The following is a 21,460-nucleotide window of genomic DNA, read 5'->3' on the forward strand; positions in this document are numbered from 1 at the left end:
CTTTCTCAGTGTGTTGTTTTTGACTTAAAAAGAATGGTCAACTAAAGCTCAGATGAGGGTAGACAGGGTGACAATGGTCATCTGACATGATTAACAGATGTCTCATGAACATTCACCAAAAGAGGTCAGATAATTTATTGACACAGAGAAAATAATTTGCCCACAGATATAACCTGCCCCAGGCTCAGAGAGAGGAATACCCAGAATCGTTATTGAAGGTCAGTGATTTCAGCTCCACAATACCTCTGTAAGAGTTCCTCAAAATGATGTCCTAGGCCCAACCATCTTCAGTTGCTTCATTAATGACCTTCCCTCCATCATAAGGTCAAAGAAGGAGATGTTCGTTGATGATTGCACCACGTTCAGCACCATTTGCGAATCCTCAGATACTGAAGCAGTTCATGTTCAAATGCAACAAAATCTGGACAATATCCAGAGTTGGACTGATTTGTGGCGAGTAACATTCATACCACATAAATGCCAGGCGATCACCAATAAGAATAAAGGAGAAAGTAGGACTGCAGATGCTGGAGCTCAGAGCTGAAAAATGTGTTGCTGGAAAAGCGCAGCAGATCAGGCAGCATCCAAGGAGCAGGAGGATCTACGTTTTGGGCATAGCCTTCTTCAGGAATAGATTGGAGGGTTTCAGCCACAGGGAGAGACTGAATAGGCTGGGGCTATCTTCTCTGGAGTGTCGGAGGCTGAGGAGTGACTTTCTAGAGGTTTAGAAAATCATTAGGTCCCTTTTAAATCTTCCCCTCTCACCTTAAACCTATGCGCTATAGTTCTGGACTCCCCGCACTGGGAAAATGACCTTTTTTATTTATCCTATCCATGCCCCTCATGATTTTCTAAACCTCTAGAAAGTCATCCCTCAGCCTCCGACACTCCAGAGAAGATAGCCCCAGCCTATTCAGCCTGTCCCTGTAGCTGAAACCCTCCAACCCATTCCTGAAGAAGGGCGTATGCCCAAAACGTTGATTCTCTTGCTCCTTGGATGCTGATCACCAATAAGAGGCAATCTAACCACCACTCTAGATATTCAACCGTGTCACCAACACTGAAGCCCCCACTATAAATATCCTGGGATTACCTTTGACCAGAAACAAAGCTTGACTTGCCACATAAATACAGTGGCTACAAGAACAGGTCAGAAGTTAGGAATACTGTGGCAAGTAACTCATCTCTTGAATCCCCAAAACCTGTCCACTATCTATAATGCACAAGTCAGGAGTGCGATGGAAATCTCCCCAGTTGCCTGGATGGGTGCAGCTCCAACAACACTTAGCAAGCCTGACACTATCAGGACAAAGCAGCCCACTTGAATGGCATCGCATTCACAAGTATTCACTCCCTCCACCACCATCGCTCAGTATCAGCGATGTACTATGTATAAAATGCACTGCATACATTCACTAAAGATTTTTAAACAGCGACTTCCAGATCCATCATCATAGAGTCATGGTCCTGTACAACATGGAAACAGACTCTTTGGTCCAGCTGATCCATGCCAACCAGACATCCTAAATTAATTTAGTCCCATTTGCCAGCATTTGGCCCATATCTGTTGAAACTCTTTCTATTTTTATATCAACCTAGATGCCTTTTAAATGCTGTAATTGTACCAGCCTCCACAACTTCCTCTGGCAGATCACCCACCCCCTGTGTGAAAACGTTGCCCCTTAGGTCCCTTTTAAATCTTCTCCTCTCACCTTAAACCTATGCATTCTAGTTCTGGACTCCCCCAAAACTGGGAAAATGACCTTTTCTATTTATCCTATCCATGCCCCTCATGATTTTATAAAGCTCTAGAAAGTCACCCCTCAGCCTCCGGCACTCCAGAAATGATAGACGCTGCCTATTCAGCCTCTCCCTGTAGCTGAAACCTTCCAACCCTGGCAACATCCTTGTAAATCTTTTCTGAACTCATTCAAATTTCACAACATCCTTCCTATAGCAGGGAGACTAGAAGTAAACACATATTCTAAAAGTGGCCTAACCAATATCTTGTACAAGGCAATAGGACTTCTCAACTTCTCCAATGCACTGACCAATAAAGGAAAGCATGCCAAATGCCTTCTTCAGTATCTTTTCTATGTGCGACCTACTTTCAAAGAACAATGAACCTGCATTACAAGGTCTCTTTGTTATCAACACTCCCAGGACATTAATATTAAGTCCTGCCCTGATTTGCCTTTCCAAAATGGAGGACTTCACATTTATCTAAATTAAACTCTATCCGCCACTCCCTGACCTGTTGGCCTATCTGATCAAGGTCCAAGTGTATTCTGAGGAAACCTCTTTCGCTGTGCACTACAGCTCCAATTTTGGTGTTATCTACAAACCGACTGACCATACCTCCTGTGTTCACATCCAAATCATTTATATACATGACGAAAAACAATGGACCCAGCACCGATCTTTGTGGCACACCGCTGGTCACAAGCCAGTCTGAAAAACAACCCTCCACCTCAACCCTCTGTCTTCTGGCTTCAAGCCAGTTCTGTATCCAGATGGATAGTTCTCTCTGTATTCCATGTGATCTAATCTTGCAAACCAGTCTACCATGAGAAACCTGGTCAAATACATAACATCCGCTGTTCTGCCCTCATTAATCCTCTCCATTACTTCATCAAAAAGTTCAATTGAGTTAGTGAAACACAATTTCCCTTGCACAAAGCCATGTTGACTATCCCTAATTGAACTTTTCCTTTCCAAATACATGTAAATCCTGTTCATCAGGATTCCCTCCAACAACTTGCCTCCCACCGATGTCAGGCTCACCTGTCTATAGTTTCCTGGCTTTTCCTTACCACTTTTCTTAAATAATGGTACCACGTTAGCCAACCTCCAGTCTTCCGGTACCTGACTTGTGGCTATCAATGATACAAATATCTCAGCAAGGGGCCCAGAAATCATTCCCTAGCTTCCCAAAGTGTTCTAGGTTACAACTGATCAAGTCTCAGGGATGTATCCACCTTTATGTGTTTTAAGACGACCGAGCATGTCCTCCTCTGTAAGGTGAACACTTTTCAAGATGTTGCTATTTATTTCCCTACATTCTCTATCTTCCATATCCTTCTCCACAGTAAAAACTGATGCAAAATATTTGTTCAATATCTTCCACCATCTCTGGCGGTTCCACAAATAGGCAACTTTGCTGATCTTTAAGGGGCCCTATTCTTTCACTTGTTACACGTTTGTCCTTCATGCCCTTCACTCTAAAAGGAACATACTACCTGTGGACTCTCATTGTCAAGGACTTCCATCTAGCAGGGCAACAGCAGCAGATACAGGCAACACCACCACCACCTGCAAATTCCCCTCCTAACCACTCACCAGACAGACTTGGAAATATATCACTGTTCTTTGACACTGGGTCAAAATGCTGGAATTCCCTCTCTAAGGGTATTGTAGGTCTACCTACAGCACATGGTCTGCAGCGGTTCAAGAAGGCAGCTCACCACCACCTTCTCCAGTTCAATTCGAGATGTATAATTAATGCTGGCCCAGCAAGTGAAGCCTACATCCCACAAACAGATTATAAAAAAAGAGGTGCTGCACATCAGCAGAGTTCCATCTAATTTTGTTTTCTTCTACAGGGACCCTGAGATTCATGCATCGTTCTGACTTCAGTGAGTCAAAGCTGTATTCCACATTCCTTGCCAGTTGCCATGTATGAAATGTTGGAATGGCTGTACATACGTACGCAACTTAGGGAGAACAGTGTATGTGAGGGATATTACTGTCTCTAAGTATGTAAATGTATTGACATTTTTACTATATTGATTACATATGCACAGGTCATAAAGTTTTACCTTTGTGCAATAATTTATTAGCTGGTAATGTATACCTGAAACAGAGCTTTAGCTGCCTCATAATCCTGAATATCTTCATATATACGAGGCTCTCCCTCATTCATGAAAGTTCGATAGTCTCCAAACAGTATTGGATCCCTTATAGCTTGCTCCAATACACTTGGGAAATGTTCCTCTATTAATTTTGCAATATGACCTTGAACCTTAAAATATAAAAAGTAATGAAAAAGAACAAAACATTTAAAAGGAAAGATATTGAGTGAGCAATTTCTTGATATATCTCACAAATATTTGACTAATTAATCACATTTTGAAAGTTTAAGTGTGGAATTTTAAACATATTTTGTGAATTTAATATGTTGATGACCTATAAAAATACATCAAGGAGAAAATTACTGAAAAATGAGGCAGAAAGCGAATTGGTCTGAAATAATGGGTCGAATTTTTCAGAGGGAGATAAAGACCTGTCTTTAGATCTGAAAGCGAGAGCTGATCTGGGGGAAGGGGAGATTTATGGCGATGGCATCTTTGAGGGACAGCTGATATTGGGAGGCCTTCATGTGCTATGGAGCACCCAGTGAGCAAGGCCACCACCAAAATCCGATGAGATAGCTCCAGGGTTTATTGGATGCTCGCCCCACATATGGACAGTGGGCTCTGCTGACCTGAGCAAAATGTCTCCAGGGGCTGGGGAGAGGCTTAATTGGGTCATTAAGAAATTCAACTAGCTGCCCAGCTTGCAACACTTCATGACAATTGCAAGACATCAGATTTTCCACCTGACACTTTCATCCACCACCTGCCAAACCTCCCATAGGAGTGCAAAATTCAGTCTGGTATCATTGAAGAATTCCTCAGTTGATTTTTCTACCAACCAGTGTTTTGTCTATTTCATTAATGAGCCTGTCATGGAACACTCGAAGACATTCATTCCTCCAGAGTCTGATCATTTGTCCAATTGTCTGAAATCTAAAAAAAATTGAAAGGAAGAGATTAAGTGTAAGCACAAGTTAAAAACAAAAAGTCATAGAGTCATAGAGATGTACAGCATGGAAACAGACGCTTCGGTCCAACCCGTCCATGCCGACAGATATCCCAACCCAATCTAGTCCCACCTGCCAGCACCCGGCCCATATCCCTCCAAACCCTTCCTATTCATATGTCTCTTAAATGTTGCAATTGCACCAGCCTCCACCACATCCTCTGACAGGTCATTCCATATACGTACCATCTTCTGTGTGAAAAAGTTGCCCCGCAGGTCTCTTTTATTTTTCCCCTCTCACCCTAAACCTATGCCCTCTCGTTCTGGACTCCCACCCCACGGAAAATACTTTGCCTATCCATATTTACCCTCATAATTTTGTAAACCTCAGCCTCCGACGCTCCAGGGAAAACAGCCCCAGCCTGTTCAGCCTCTTCCTATAGCTCAAATCCTCCAACCCTGGAAACATTCTTGTAAATCTTTTCTGAACCCTTTCAAGTTTCACAACATCTTTCCGATAGGAAGGAGACCAGAATTGCACGCAATATTCCAACAGTGGCCTAACCAATGTCCTGTCCAGCTGCAACATGACCTCCTAACTCACTATCTGACCAATAAAGGAAAGCATACCACATGCCTTCTTCACTATCCTATCTACCTGCGACTCCACTTTCAAGGAGCTATGAACCTGCACTCCAAGGTCCCTTTTTTCAGCAACACTCCCTAGGACCTTACCGAAAAGTGTATAAATCCTGCTCAGATTTGCTTTCCCAAAATGCAGCACCTCACAGTTATCTGAATTAAACTCCATCTGCCACTTCTCAGCCCATTGACCTATCTGGTCAAGATCCTGTTGTAATCTGAGGTAACCCCCTTCGCTGTCCACTACACTTGAAATACATCCAAGGAAGCTATTTGGATGGAACTGAGAAATAAGAAAGGGATGATCACCTTATTGGGATTGTATTATAGACCCCTAATAGTCAGAGGGAAATTGAGAAACAAACTTGTAATGGGATCTCAGCTATCTGTACGAAGAATAGGGTGGTTACGGTACAGGATTTTAACTTTCCAAACATAGACTGGGACTGCCATAGTGTCAAGGTTTTAGATGGACAGGAATTTGTTAAGTGCGTTCAAGACAATTTTCTGATTCAGTATGTTGACGTACCTATAAGAGAAGGTACAAAACTTGACCTACTCTTGGGAAATAAGGCAGGGTAGGTGACTGAGGTGTCAGTGAGGGAGCACTTTGGGGCCAGCAACCATAATTCAATTAGATTTAAAATAGTGATGGAAAAGGAGAGGCCAGATCTAAAAGTTGAAGTTCGAATTTGGAGAAAGGCCAATTTTGACGGTAATAGGCAAGAACTTTCGAAAGCTGATTGGGAGCAGATGTTCACAGGTAAAGGGACGGCTGGAAAATGGGAAACCTTCAGAAATGAGCTAACGAGAATCCAAAAAAAGTATATTCCTGTCAGGGTGAAAAGAAAAACTGGTAGGTATATGGAATGCTGGATGACTAAAGAAATTGAGGCTTTGATTCAGAAAAAGAAGGAAGCACATGTAAGATATAGACAGGATAGATCAAGTGAATCCTTATAAGAGTATAAAGGAAGTAGGAGTATGGGAGGGAAATCAGGAGGGCAAAACGGGGACATGAGATAGCTTTGGTAAATAGAATTAAGGAGAATCTAAAGAGTTTTTACAAATACATTAAGAACAAAAGGGTGACTAAGGAGAGAATAGGGCCCCTCAAAGATTAGCAAGGTGGCCTTTGTGTGAAGCCGCAGAAAATGGGGGAGATACTAAATGAGTATTTTGCAACAATATTTACTGTGGAAAAGGATATGGAAGATATAGAATGGAGGGAACTAGATGGTGACATCTTGCAAAAGAAAATGTCCAGTCAAGCTATATGAAGAAAGTAAAAAAATCTGGAACTCCTGGGGAACAATGGGAACTTTCTAAATCAGCAGATTTTTGTTGGATAAGGATATCATAAAATGTAAGCCTAGGGAAGGTGAAAGCATTTGAGCCACATATCTGATTGAATAGTGGAACATTAGAACCAGGAGTAGGAGGAGGCCATCTGGCCCTTGGAGCCTGCTCTGCCATTCAATAAGATCATGGCTGATTTTTGTGTGGCCTCAGCTCCCTCAACCACCATCTCACCATCACCCTTAATTCAAATACTGTTCAAAATTATCCATTTTAGTTTTAAAAACATTAAATCAGGAAACCTCAACGACTTCACTGGGTAGGGAATCCACAGATTCACAATTCTTTGGGTGACAAAGTTCCTCCTCAATTCAGTCCTAAACCTGGTCCTGTTATGTTCGAGGCTATGTCCTCTTGTTCTAGTTTCATCCGCCAGTGGAAACAGCTGCCCTGTTTCGATCTTTGCTATTCCCTTCATAATTTTATATGTTTATATAAGGTATCCCCTCATTTTCCAAATTCCAATGAATATAATCCCAGTCAACTCAGTCTCTCCTCATAAATCAACCCTCTCAACTCCGGAATCAAACTAGTGAACCTCCTCTGCACCCCCTCCAGCGCCAGGCCTTGTTTTTCAAGTAAGGAAACCAAAACTGCACACAGTGACCTCACCAGCACCCTGTACACCTGCAACATAACCTCCGTTTAGCAATGAAGGACAAAATTCTATTTGCCTTCCTAATAACCTGTTGTACCTGCAGACCAACCCTCTGTGATTCATGCACAAGGACACTCAGGTCCGTCTGCACAGTAGCATGCTGCAATTTTTTACCGTTCAAGTAATAGTCCTTTTTACTGTTATTCCTACCAAAATGGATGACTTCACATTTATCAACATTGTCCTCCATCTGCCAGACCTTCGTCCACTCACATAAACTATCCAAATCCCTTTGTAAACTTTCTCTACCACTCATCTCAGTATCATCCTCAAACGTTGGCACACTAACATGTGGTCCCCAACTCCAAATTATCCATGTACATTGTAAACAATTGCAATCCCAATACTGATCCCTGAAGCACACAACTACTCACTAATAACCAACCAGAAAAGCAGTCATTTATTCCCACTCTTCGCTTCCTGTTAGTTAATCAACCCTCTCTATCCATGCTAATACATTGCCCATAATACCATGCACTTTTATCTTCTGCAGCAGCATTTTGTGCGGTACCTTGTTGAATGTCTTTTGGAAATCCATAGACACCACAACTACTGGGTCCCTGTTGCCCACCATGCTTGTAGTGTCTCCATAGAATTTCAGTAAATTAGTTGCCTTTCATGAACCCAAGCTGCCTCTGCCCAATGGGACAATTTCTATCCAGATGTCTTGCTATTTCTTCCTTGATGATAGCAGTTTTCATTACTGAAGTTAAGCTAACCAGCTTACAATCCCCCATCTTTTGTCTAGCTCCTTTTTTTTAAATAATAGAGTCACTTCTGCTGTTTTCCAATCTGCTGTAACTGCTCCAGAGTCAAGTGAATTTTGGAAAAATTACCATTACCAATGATCAGAACAAGCTGGAGGAGCTGATGGCCTCCTCCTGGGGCCATTTTCCTAAATCTACAGCTGTCCTGCATTCATAAGCCACTCAGTATTTCAAATAAATCATTCATGGAAAAGCTATCAATGTAATTACATTTTAAGGGTTGCTTGGTGCTTCAACAAAGGATCAACAGTCCTGGTGGGAGTGAGACATTCAAATCAGGGAGGTACCAGACGGCAGCCCAACTATAAACTGAGGCAGTTAATTTCAGTAGAGGAACCACAATTGGTGATTGAAAGAAAATTGGAATAAGAGAAGGAGGTGTGCTATATGCTTGGTGAGAAATAATAATAGAAGTTAAAAACAAGTTGCATTTATATATTAGCTTATGACCTGGGCATTCAGGAATAATATCATTGACTTTGTGTGGGTACAGCGTAGATTAATAAGGATTATATGAGAATTTAATCTCTAAAAGTGCAACTCTCTTTCAGGTGTCAACCTTGACTTTTGTGCTCAACACCTAGAGTGGGACTTAAACCCAGAACTTTGAAATTTAGAGTCAACCCATGTATAACCATGACTGCGTCGCCAAAACATTTACAAGTTCGTTGATGACACCATAGTAGTTGGTTGAATCTCAAACGGCCAAGAATAAGACTACAGAAGGGAGGTGGAAGACCTGGAAAAATGGTGCACTGAGAACAACCTAGCTCTCAATGCCAGCAAAACCAAGGAACTCATTACTGACTTTCAGCGGGATGTCACTCATGCCCCCCTACACATTAACAGCACAGAGCTGGAATGAGTGGAGAGTGTCAACCTCCTGGGAGAGGTCATCAACAAAAGCTTTCTTAGACTCTTCATGTGGACGCACTGGTTACAAAGGTCCAACTATGCCTCTTCTTCCTCAGGCAGCTGAGAAAATTTGGCATGACGGTGAATACACTTGCCAACTTTTATAGGTGCACCATTGAGAGCATTCTCTCTGGATGTATCACTATCTGGACCAGTCAAGGCCGGAGACGGTTACAGGGAATGGCGAACTCAGCCCGGACAATCACAAAGACCAACCTCCCATCTATAGACTCCATCTACCAGGCCCACTATCAAGGAAAGGCCACCAGCATTTTCAAACATCCATCCCACCCTGGCAATCACTACCATCGGGTAGAAGGTACAGAAACCTGAACACAGGCACCAGCCGGTTTTGAAACAGTTTCTACACGACTGTTGTTAGAATACTGAATGGACTCACAAACTCTTAGCATTCGTCCGTGCCTGTGTTTTGTTTTGCCGTTGTTTACCTATTATTTACTTATCTATGCTACTTAACGATGTGATCTGCCTGTATTGGTCACAAGATAAAGCTTTTCACTGTGCATCGGTACACGTGACAATAAATTCGATTCAAACGAATAACTCTTGGATCCATATCCAACATGTAAGATAATAACCTTAAATTCAATAAAATAAGACAAGCTTAGCCCTATTTTAACCTCACCTCTCAGGAGTTGCAAGGACAAGTCCATTGTACACCCTAGAGAGGTCTCGCAGATTGAAAATGTAATGAAACTTTGAAGGGGTTGGAGGCAGGTCCACTACAATTGACTCGTACAACTGTAGAGTAGCAGCTGTCACCTTACTGCAAATTGCTTGAAGTTCTTCTGTAAATGTCTACACAATAAACAGTGAAGGTTTTAAGAACATGCCACCAGACTCCCTTTCCCCCCCATAGTCATATATCAGTTTCCACCAAATTGCTGCAAAACCTATCAAATAGAAAGCATATATCTGACATCACTGGAGCCACCATTCATTCAGGTAACAAACTGTTGTTGGAGATGAGAAAAGTGTCAAAGTTCGCCTTTATTCTTCTTTATCTTTAATGCAGTCATTCTTTATTCTCAATCAGCCTTTATTGTCTGATTTGACATTAGAACAAATGAATTCAATGAACCATCTTTCCTCCCTCTATTTATTTCTCAGTCTTTAGAACCCATTGTTTAAAAAGACAAGCTGTTTATCCCATTGATCACCAAGGTCTCAAATGCATTATATTTTTTGCTGCCTATCATTATATTGGCTTATAATTCTCGCAATATAAAATTTAGGAGCAAATTACTGCAGATGTTGAAATCTGAACTGTAAACAAAAAATGCTTGAAATCATAGCAGGTCAGGCAGCATCCACAGATTGAAAACAAGCTAACGTTTCAAGTCTCGATATGATTTCCAGCATTTTTTGCTTACAGTTCAGATTCCAAATGGACACTGATGTTCACAGGGACCTCACTGACCTGAATAAAATACAGATCCAGAATCTGGTGCAGTACTTTTTGGCGTATATCTAATGATGTATTCCCAGTTACACTAGTTACCGGAATCTCCAGCTCTAAATCGTCTATTGTAAACAAAAAATGCTGGAAATCGCAGCAGGTCAGGCAGCATCCATGGATAGACAGCAAGCTAACATTTTGAGTTTAGATGTGATTTCCAGCATTTTTTGTTGTCAGTATAAAATTTAGAGCTGGAGATTCCAATAATTAGTGTAACTACGAGCAACAGCATTAGATAGATAGCCTGCAAGGTACTGCATCAAATTCTAGATTGGTATTTTATTCAGGTTAGCAAGATCCCTGTGAGCATTGTCATCAGTGTCCAGCCCTTGCTCAGCTTACTCGGGATCCACAGGGATCAGCCATAGGACCTTTCTGGCTCCTGTGATTTAGTTTCCATAAGGAACCATCAGGACAGGCTGCTAGAATCAGTGCTCATTTGAGTTTCTACACTGAATTCTTGCAGCAGATTCATTATTACACTGCAATTAAAAAAAATACTCATTGACAGAATACTTTCCTCCAAAAGGAACAAATTTATGAATTGGTTTCTTTTTCAATAATTACCAGGGTATGTCCTTTAAGAATTGAAGTATAAATTGAAAACAGCGATTCCTGTGCTGGGAATGTCACATTGAAGACGCAAAACAGTGAGATAAATCTAGGATCCACTTCATTTCGTCCACCACCTGCTTTTCCCATTGCAGCAACAAAGCCTAAGTCTTTCAGGATCTTATAATTCAGTTCCTTTGCACGATCATACATTCCACCTTTCTCCAGGAGTAGTTTCAGCAGGGCTATGGGTTGCTGTGTGCCATACTCGTCAACCTAGTTTTCAATAATCAACAATGTTAACAGAATCTTGAAACTAAAGCAATGTTAATAGGGAAATCATTTAGTGTGAATCATTGACATAAACAACAAAGTTAAATTAGTTTCATTTTGTTACACCCTACTAGCAACCTTGCTAAATTTTGAAGGAATAATTTTAATGACCTCGTCAGAATTTTCAAAGACAGGTGTGTGGTCAGTCCGTCCAATTCACAACCCATCTGGCTTTCAATCTGCTGTCTTAACTATTTCAGTTTTGCTCCTTTTATCAAGAACGGCTGCATGCCAGAGACTACATCTTCAGAGAGAGTTTCAGTTATGTTACAAATACTGGAAGGTAAGTATCACCAGTTAAAAAGGTAAACTAAAAGTAGATGTAGGATCATTCCTTGTGTCAAAATAGATCTTGCTAAGACATACAGACTATAATCTAAAGAAAAAATACAGGTGCATTTGGTTTCCAGGTGAATACCCAACTTCAGAACCCTGCTTACTTTGTATACCTCCACTGTTTCTGGAACTTTCAAAACTAGCAAGCTTTGAGATTTGTAGCTCAGGTTGAGATTCTGGAAGTAGGTTTGCTCGCTGAGCTGGAAGGTTCATTTTCAGATGCTTTATCACCATACCCTCACTAGCATTAAATTCACTAAAGAGGAATAAAACAACAACAAACTGCCATTCCTAGATGTCACAGTAGAGCGAACAGCCAATGGGGCATTTCAAACCAGCGTCTTCAGGAAAACAATACGTACAGACCAAATATTAAACTGCAGAAGTAATCATCCCAACATTCACAAACGAAGCTGCATCAGAACATTATTTCAATGAGCCACCATACACTGCAGCACAGAGGAGCTACGCAGAGCAGAGGAACATCACCCATACTGCGTATTCAAAAAGAACGGGAACCCAATGAACACAGTCTACCGATTTCTGAGCAACAAACCCAGCAGACAAAACGCATCCAGAAACCCTAGCCACTCTCCCCTACATCAAAGACATCTCAGAAATGACTGGCAGACTACTCAGACCCCTCGTCATCATGGTAGCCCATAAACCAACCAACACACTAACACAGCAGCTAATGAACTTGAAAGACCCTATACAGACAACAAGCAAAACTAATGTCATTAACAAAATACCTTGCAAGAACTGTAACAAATACTACATTGGACAAACAGGCAGAAAACTAGCCACCAGGATACATGAATATCAACTAGCCACAAAACGACATGACCCTCTCTCACTAGTATCCTTACATACAGATAAGGAAGGACACCATTTCGACTGGGAGAACACATCCATCTTAGGACAAGCCAAACAGAGACATGCACGAGAATTCCTAGAAGTATGGCATTCCAATCAGAACTCTATCAACAAACACATCGATTTGGATCCCATTTTCCACACCCTAACAAAAATAACAGGAAAAAACACCATCATAGGAAATTATGTCACCTCAGGAAATTACATCACCAACCCAAAGAAACCCAAATATATAAATAGAAAGCAGGAAACATTAGCAGTGCTTTGTCCAGAGGCTCACTGAAGATGTTGCCTAGTATGGTGATGAAATGTCTGAAAATGAACCTTCCAGCTCAGTGAGCAAACCCTACATCCACTTTCAAAATTCTCAAAATCCTGGAACTATTTTCCTAGCAGTACCTTGGCAAACCAGTTGGACTGAATTAGTTTCAAGCAGGCAGTTCAACACCACCTTCTCAAGGTCAATTAAAGACATGCAATAAATATTCAGGATAAAGATGCTGGAATCCATTGTGAAGGATGCGATTTCTGGATACTTAGAAGTGTATGGTAAAATAGGGCAAAATCAGCATGGTTTCATTAAGGGGAAGTCATGCCTGACAAATCTGCTAGAATTCTTTGAGGGAGTAACAAGGAGGTTAGTCCAAGGAGAGCCAGTGGATATAGAACATAGAACATAGAAAAATACAGGGCAGTACAGGCCCTTCGGCCCTCGATGTTGCGCCGACCAAATCCTACCTAACCTACACTAGCCCAATAACTTCCATATGCCTATCCAATGCCTGCTTAAATGACCATAAAGAGGGAGAGTTCACCACTGCTACTGGCAGGGCATTCCATGAACTCACAACCCGCTGTGTAAAGAATCTACCCCTAACATCTGTCCTATACCTACCACCCCTTAATTTAAAGCTGTGTCCCCTAGTAACAGCTGACTCCATTAGCGGTAAAAGGTTCTCAGTGTCTACCCTATCTAAACCCCTAATCATCTTATACACCTCTATCAAATCTCCCTTAAACCTTCTTTTCTCCAATGAGAACAGCCCCAAGTGCCTCAGCCTTTCCTCATACGATCTTCCTACCATGTCAGGCAACATCCTGGTAAACCTCCTCTGCACTCGTTCCAATGCCTCCACATCCTTCCTATAGTATGGCGACCAAAACTGCACACAATACTCCAGGTGAGGCCGCACCAGAGTCTTATACAACTGCAACATGACCTCAGGACTCTGGAACTCAATTCCTCTACCAATAAAGCCCAGTACACCATAAGCCTTCCTCACAGCACTATTTACCTGGGTGGCAACTTTCAGAGATCTGTGTACATGGACACCAAGATCCCTCTGCTCATCCACACTACCAAGTAGCCTACCATTAGCCCAGTATTCCATCTTCTTGTTACTCCTACCAAAGTGAATGACTTCACACTTAGCTACATTGAATTCCATCTGCCACCTTTCTGCCCAGCTCTGCAACTTATCTATATCCCGCTGTAACCTGCCACATCCTTCTTCACTGTCCACAACTCCACCGACCTTTGTGTCATCCGCAAACTTGCTCGCCCAGCTTTCAAGCCCCTCCTCTAGATCATTTATAAAGATGACAAACAGCAACGGTCCCAAAACAGATCCCTGTGGTACACCGCTAGTAACTGAACTCCAAGATGAACCTAGTCCATCAACTACTACCCTCTGTCTCCTTCCAGCCAGCCAATTCCTAATCCAAACCTCTAATGCACCCTCAATGCCATACCTCCGTAGTTTTTGCATTAGCCTACCATGGGGTACCTTATCGAACGCCTTGCTAAAATCCATATACACCACATCTACTGCTTTACCCTCATCCACCTCCTTAGTCACCTTCTCAAAGAACTCAATAAGGTTTGTGAGGCACGACCTGCCCTTCACAAAACCATGCTGACTATCCTTGATCACATTATTCTTGTCCAGATGTTCATAAATCTTATCTCTTACAATTCTCTCTAAGACTTTGCCCACAACAGAAGTGAGACTCACTGGCCTACAGTTACTCGGGCTGTCCCTACTCCCCTTCTTGAACAAGGGGACCACATTCGCTATCCTCCAGTCTTCTGGTACTATTCCCATTGACAATGACGACATAAAAATCAAGGCCAATGGCTCTGCTATCTCCTCCCTAGCTTCCCAGAGGATCCTAGGGTAAATGCCATCAGGCCCAGGAGACTTATCTATTTTCATCCTTTCCAGTATTCCCAAAACCTCCTCCCTACATACTTCAAGGCCATCCATTCTAATCACTTGTGACTCAATATTCACACCAGCAACAGAGTCCCGTTCCTGAGTGAATACTGACGAAAAGTATTGATTTAGTGTCTCACCAATCTCCTCCGCCTCCACGCACAACTTCCCACTACTATCCTTGACTGGACCGATACCTACCCTAGTCATCCTTTTATTCCTGAAATTGTCTGTCTGGACTTCAAGAAGGCCTTTGACAAAGTGCTGCACAGGAGGCTGCTGAGTAAGATAACGGTCCATGATGTCAGAGGCAAGGTGCTAATATGGATAGAGGCTTGGCTGGCCGGCAGAAAGCAGAGAGTGGGGACAAAAGGGTCCTTCTCAGGATGGAAGCTGGTGACAAGTGGTGTTCCACAAGGCTCAATATTGGGACCACAACTTTTCACTTTATACATTAACGATCTAGATGAAGGAACTGAGGGCAGTCTGGCTAAGTTTGCAGATGATACAAAGACAGGTAGAGGGACAGGTAGCATTGAGGAGGCGGGGAGGCTGCAGAAGGATTTGGACAGGTTAGGAGAAAGGGCAAAGAAGTGGCAGATGGAGTACAATGTGGGAAAGTGCGAGGTCATGCACTTTGGTAGGAAGAACAGAGGCAGGGACTCTATTCCCCCATTTTCTAAATGGAGAGAAAATGCAGATGTCTGAAGTGCAAAGAGACTTGAGAATTCTAATCCAGGATTCTCTCAAGGTAAACTTGAGTCAGTAGTTAGGAAGGCATAATCAATAATGGCATTTATTTTAAGAGGACTTGAATATAAAAGCAGGGACGTACTTCTGACACTCTGGTCAGACCACATTTGGAGTATTGTAGGCAGTTTTGGGCCCCATAATCCAGGAAGGATGTATTGGTCTTACAGCATGTTCAGAGGAGGTTCATAAGAATGGTACCAGGAAAGAAAAGCTTAACATATGAGGAATGATTGAGGACTCTGGGTTTCCACTTGATGGAGTTTAAAAGGATGAGGGGGTATCTAATTGAAACATACAGAAAACTGAATGGTCTGGACAGAGTAGATGTTGGGAAGATGTTTCCATTGGTAGCAGAGACTAGGACCTAAGGGCATAACCTTAGAGTAAAGGGAAGACATTTTAGAACAGAGATAAGAAGAAACTGCTTTAGTGAGAGAGTGATGAATTTATGGAATTTGTTGCCACAGATGGCTGTGGAGGCCAGGTCATTGAGTATATTTAAGACTGACATAGATATATTGAGTACCATGGGGATCTGGGGTTACAGGGAGCGAGTGGGAGAATGGAGTTGAGAAACTTATCAGCCATGATTGAATGGCAGAGCACACTCGATAGACTGAATGGCCTAATTTCTGCTCCTACCTTTTATGGTCTTACTGCCCTGTCAGCAACATTCACATCCCAAGAAATAAAATGTTTTTGAAATAACTATTATTTCTACTTTCATCATTGTTGGTGTCACTGTTTTCAAAAGTGATCCTTTCCATGAAATGTCAAGCATTCTATGTCAAGCATTGGTACCTATTTCTGTTGCCCTTAGTGCAAGACTTGAAGAATTGTCCCGTGTGCTTTGGAACACCATTGACAGACTCCTTATCATGAACCTCTGGGCCTGGTTTGGATGTTCTACTGGTCTCTGTACTTTCCTGGCTTGCCAGAGAAAGCAGCAGAATGTCAATCTTAAGCAGGGCTAGCTTGACAACAGGAAGAACACCCACTGAATTACTAATAATCCACTAACCTTCTTTCACTGTAGGAATTGTATCTACCTGTCAGCTATCAATTATCATCTATGTATGGTACAGCTAAGAACAGCAATATGGCAAGGGGGTGGGATCAGCTAGAATTGTATTATATGCCACAGCAGGCTTGAGGGGAAAATGGTCTATTCCTGATCCTGTTCTGATGCATTCTTATTTGACTGGGAATTCACTCAGATCTGTATAACAGGAGCTCTATTTCTTTCAAATTAGTTGGTTATATCCCATTCTCTTCCATGGTAACAATACCTAATATTTATTATTTTATAAATATATTTTTATTGAGAAAAGATTTTTAAAATATTCAAAACAGTACAAAGAAAAAGCACAGATCTATATTCGTGTATAAATACGTATATATAAAATAAAAATAAAGAAATCACTAAATACATAAATCAATGAATAATGACTAACACCTAACTAACAAGTAATAACAATTGTAACATGGCTCAACAAAACAAACCAGTAGCTCTCAACCATCAAGATAAATAAATTTATACATATTCATGTATTCGTAATTCTTCCTCTCGAGGTATAAGACTCATTAAACACAATCGTTATGGCTATATAAAAGCCCTTATTAATGTGGCAGACGCATCTGTGCCTAGGCAGTCCAAAAAAGGCCACCACATCTTCGAGAAATTCTCGGTTTATGGTGCACCATGCTTGTGAGAAAATCCAAAGGGATATGCTCCACAACTAGCTTACGCCAGCCCGAGGACCCCCGAGGATTTTCAGACACCCACCCTAACAGGATGTTCTTTCTTGCACAAAAACTGAGGCTACTGAAAATCTTTTTTTGTGCACGTCGAAAGGAAGTACACTGGTCAGACCAAGAAGAGGAGATACTGGATCCATCTCCACCTCTGTCCCGAAGACCCTCTCTACTTTGCCTACCACAGCATTCCAGTACGTCCAGAGCCTGTGGCAGGACCAGAGACTATGAGTGAGAGTACCCATACTCATTTTGCATTTGGGACATGTTGGAGATACCCCCTTTTAAATTTAGAGAGACGATCTGGAGCCAAGTGGGCCCTGTGGAGAATCTTCAATTGCAAGGCATGGGTCCTATTGTCAAGCAAGATCCTTCTTGCATTTTCCCAAATATCCTCTCGTATCTCAGAGGAGATTTCCACGCCCAGATCCCTCTCTCATACCTTGCAAAGTCGCTCGGTCTTGTCTGATGAGTCCTCTCTCAACAGGTGAAAGAGATTACTGGCAAAAGGTGTGTTTTTAGCACTAAGCACCCTCTTTTCTGTGTCAGATCTATAGGAAGCAGCTAAAAGTGTAGGTTTTTTTTTGAATGAAGTCCCTAATTTGAAAAAAAAACGGAAGAGGTCCCTACTGGACAACCCGTATTTCCAGCTAACTGGTCAAAAGACATCAATGTGTCCCCCTCAAATAAATCACCCAGGCAAAACACACCCCTAACTGCCCATAGTTTAAACCCCAAGTCCATTATCTGCGGTTGAGAATCTGGCATATTAACTATGGATGTAAGAAATTATGTTTCGGCAATATTGCCTTTACTCTGCCACATTGCCTTCCATGCTTTAACAGTATTTATAACTATTGGGTTAAGGCAATATTTCTTAACTGTCCTCATTTGTCCAGGAACAGTAAGCTAGTAAGGGGGCATCCTGCCTGAGAAGCTCCTATGTCTAACCATATTGAAAGAGGGTCCCCACAGGCTCAGTCACTCTTGGAAGATAACAATGTATTTAACTGATACTTTTTTTAATATCTGGGAGGTCCATCCCCCCCCAATCTGTGGGGTAGCTGTAATTTAGTTAATTTAATAAGGGGTCGCTTGCGATGCCAGATGAAAGAACTGAACCAGCCAATCAGTCTCCTGCATGTTTGCCTGGTAAAGATCAAAGGAAGCATTTGCATAGAGTACATGCAAATATTCATTTTAATGAGGGCCATCCAACCTAACCAAGAAATTGGAAGCCCTCTCATCTTCGAAGATCTTGTTTGATTCTCTCAAACAAATGGGCAAAATTAGCTTTAAACAGCTGATCAAACACAGGAGTAATGAATATATCTAAGTAAAGAAAACCCCTCCCGTGACCATTTAAAGGGAAATCGAGATTTGCCCTCGAGACCAGGCATTTTTGGGAGACCACTCATAGGAATGGCCTCCGATTTCGTGAAGTTGATCTTGCAACCCAAAAAATACACCATTGCATCTGATGAGATACCAAAACTATTAGGCTTGACTTGAACGTCAGCTGCATAACAATGCAATCTTATATGACTTTGTCCCCACTTCTGGAGCAGATATAGTGGGATCCCTATGTATGGCCCCCACCAGCGACTCAATTACCAATGTGAAAAGCAACGGCGATAGGGGACAGCCCTGTTGACTACCCCTAAAGATATTAAAACTGCTTGACCACACACCTTAGGTGAGAACTTCAGTCATTGGGTCACTATAAAGAACCTTTACTCACCTGATAAAGACTCCATCCAAGCCAAACCATCTGAGGTATGAAGAAGGTATGGCTACTCAACCCGATCAAATGCCTTCTCTGTGTCTAGAGAGATCACTAATCCCTGTACTGACTATTGTTGACACACTTGGATCAGATTGAGTAACCTCCTGACAATATTTGATGATCTACGACCTTTATCAAGCCCGTCTGATCCTCCTTAATAATGGAAGGCAGTACAGTTTCTAGCCTTAATGCGAGAGTCTTAGATAGGATTTTGAAATCAACATTCAAAAATGAGATGGGCCTAAAGGAAGCACAATCTTCCAGGGCCGTCTCTTTTTTAAGAATAAGCGAGATATTAATCTCTCTTAAAGATGGCTGGAGGAGGCCGTGACTGTGTGAATCATTGAACATACTGAGCATCAGTCCTGACAATATGTTTATAAATTCCTTATAAAATTCACTGGGAAATCCATCAGTACCAGGTGCCTCCTGCACCTCTTGCACTGACAATGGGACATTAAGGAGAGACTCTTGTTCGGGGTTACACCTGGGAGATCCAAATTCATGAAAAAGGATTCCACCCTAGCCCGTCCATCCTCACAACTTTCAGACTGGTACAATTTGGAGTAAAATCTCCGAAATGCCACATTAATGCTTTTAGAATCACAGGTTAGGTTTCCAGTACCTTCCCTGATCGAGGTGATCACTTGAGGGGCACTCTTTTTCCAGGCAAGATGGGCTAAGTACTTGCCCGGTTTACCACCAAGCTCAAATAACCTTTGTTTTGCAAAAGTAAGCTCCTTCTTGACTCTCTATGTGAGCGTGGAGTTCAGTGTGGACTGAAGCGCTGTGATCCTCTGTAATTTAGTCAGCGAGAGCATATCAAAGTACTCCTTCTTGGCCGTCTAAAATTGTGTTCTGAGCAAATGTTGTTGCTCACCCTTCTGCCGTTTCTTATGGCAGAATTGGAAATAATTAACACCGTGGCATATGCTTTAGCAGTTTCCCAGAGAATGGATGAATTACTGGCCAAGCCTGAATTATGTCTAAGAAAGCTCTGAATTCATTGGAAAAGTACTCGAGAAACTTGCTATCCTTAAGGATGAATGGATCCAGTCAGCTGTGCCCCGAACCTACTATGGTGTCCTTATTACTGACCACTGGGTAAACTGGGGCATGATCCGAAATAGTGATATTGCCAAATGTATAAGACACAAGAGAGCCCAAGTGTGCTGTGGGAGTCAAAAAGAGATCAATCCTGATATGACATTTGTGCAGATTGCAAACAATTGAAGGGAAGTCATTGATGAAGCAGCTGAAGATGGTTAAGTCTGGGACACTATCCTGAGGAACTCTTGCAGAGACGTTCTGGAGCTGAAATAACTGACCTCCAACAACCACAATCCTATGTGTCAGATATGACTCCAACTCATGGAAAGTTCTTCCCTTGATACCCATTAATTCCAGTTTTGCACAGTCTCAGTTATGTCGCACTGGGTCAAATGCAGCCTTGACGTAAGGACTGTCACTCTCACCTCACCTCTTTTGTCCATGTTTGAACTAAAACTGTAATGAGGTCAGGAGCTGAGTGGTCCGGGAAGATGCAAATTAAGTGTCAGTGAGTAGGTCACTGCTGATAGTTGGTTATTCTAAACTGCTTAGCATTTAGGACTAAGATGAGGAGGAATACACTTCAGCATCAAGGAATAAGGGAATAAACAAAAAAGTGGTGTATAAGTTGAAGATCAGCCACAAACTCATTGAATGACAGAGAGGGCTCAAAGTACTCAATGACACATTTCTGCTTCTTGTTATGCTCTCGGGTTTTATCTTTGTGACAGTTTACTTTTATTGTACACCCTTACTATTTCCTGCTGTTCTATGCTGTAATATGGAATAATCACTATGGTGGTAAGGGAAATTATAGTTTAGAAAAAAATCTCTAATTTTCTAATTTGTAATAAATACACATCCACCTACCCGTGGCATGTTCATGTCATCAATGAAGACTAACAGACGCTTTCCCATAGGTGGTCCATAGGTAACTTTGGTTCGTTTCTCTACATTTGCCTCAAGGTTTCTTTGGACATCCATTGAGGTGGTACGAGATGAGAAGTTGATCGTCAACAATAGCTGAATGATCAAGAAACGTATTTGAAACTCCTTGAAGTCATAGAGTCGGTTATAAAGCACAGAAACAGACCCTTTGGTCCAACCAAGTTTCCCAAACAAATCGTCCCATTTGCCTGCATTTGGTCCATAACCCTCTAAATCTTTCCTATTCATGTACCT

At 41.9% G+C, this 21,460-nt stretch overlaps 1 protein-coding gene across 1 annotated transcript in view; it reads right to left on the bottom strand.

The window, feature by feature from the left end:
• Positions 1-21,460, bottom strand: part of dnah10 (dynein axonemal heavy chain 10) — a 330,367-nt gene that overhangs the window by 114,574 nt on the left and 194,333 nt on the right. Inside the window, exons 46-50 of the mRNA XM_060844124.1 lie at positions 21,149-21,301; positions 11,189-11,449; positions 9,788-9,960; positions 4,694-4,787; positions 3,854-4,021 (exon numbers count right to left, since the gene is read on the bottom strand). Coding sequence (XP_060700107.1) covers positions 3,854-4,021; positions 4,694-4,787; positions 9,788-9,960; positions 11,189-11,449; positions 21,149-21,301 — 849 coding nt within the window. The remainder of the gene's footprint in view (positions 1-3,853; positions 4,022-4,693; positions 4,788-9,787; positions 9,961-11,188; positions 11,450-21,148; positions 21,302-21,460) is intronic.

The sequence above is a fragment of the Hemiscyllium ocellatum genome, chromosome 24 (assembly GCF_020745735.1).
Source record: "Hemiscyllium ocellatum isolate sHemOce1 chromosome 24, sHemOce1.pat.X.cur, whole genome shotgun sequence".
Classification (NCBI taxonomy): domain Eukaryota; kingdom Metazoa; phylum Chordata; class Chondrichthyes; order Orectolobiformes; family Hemiscylliidae; genus Hemiscyllium; species Hemiscyllium ocellatum.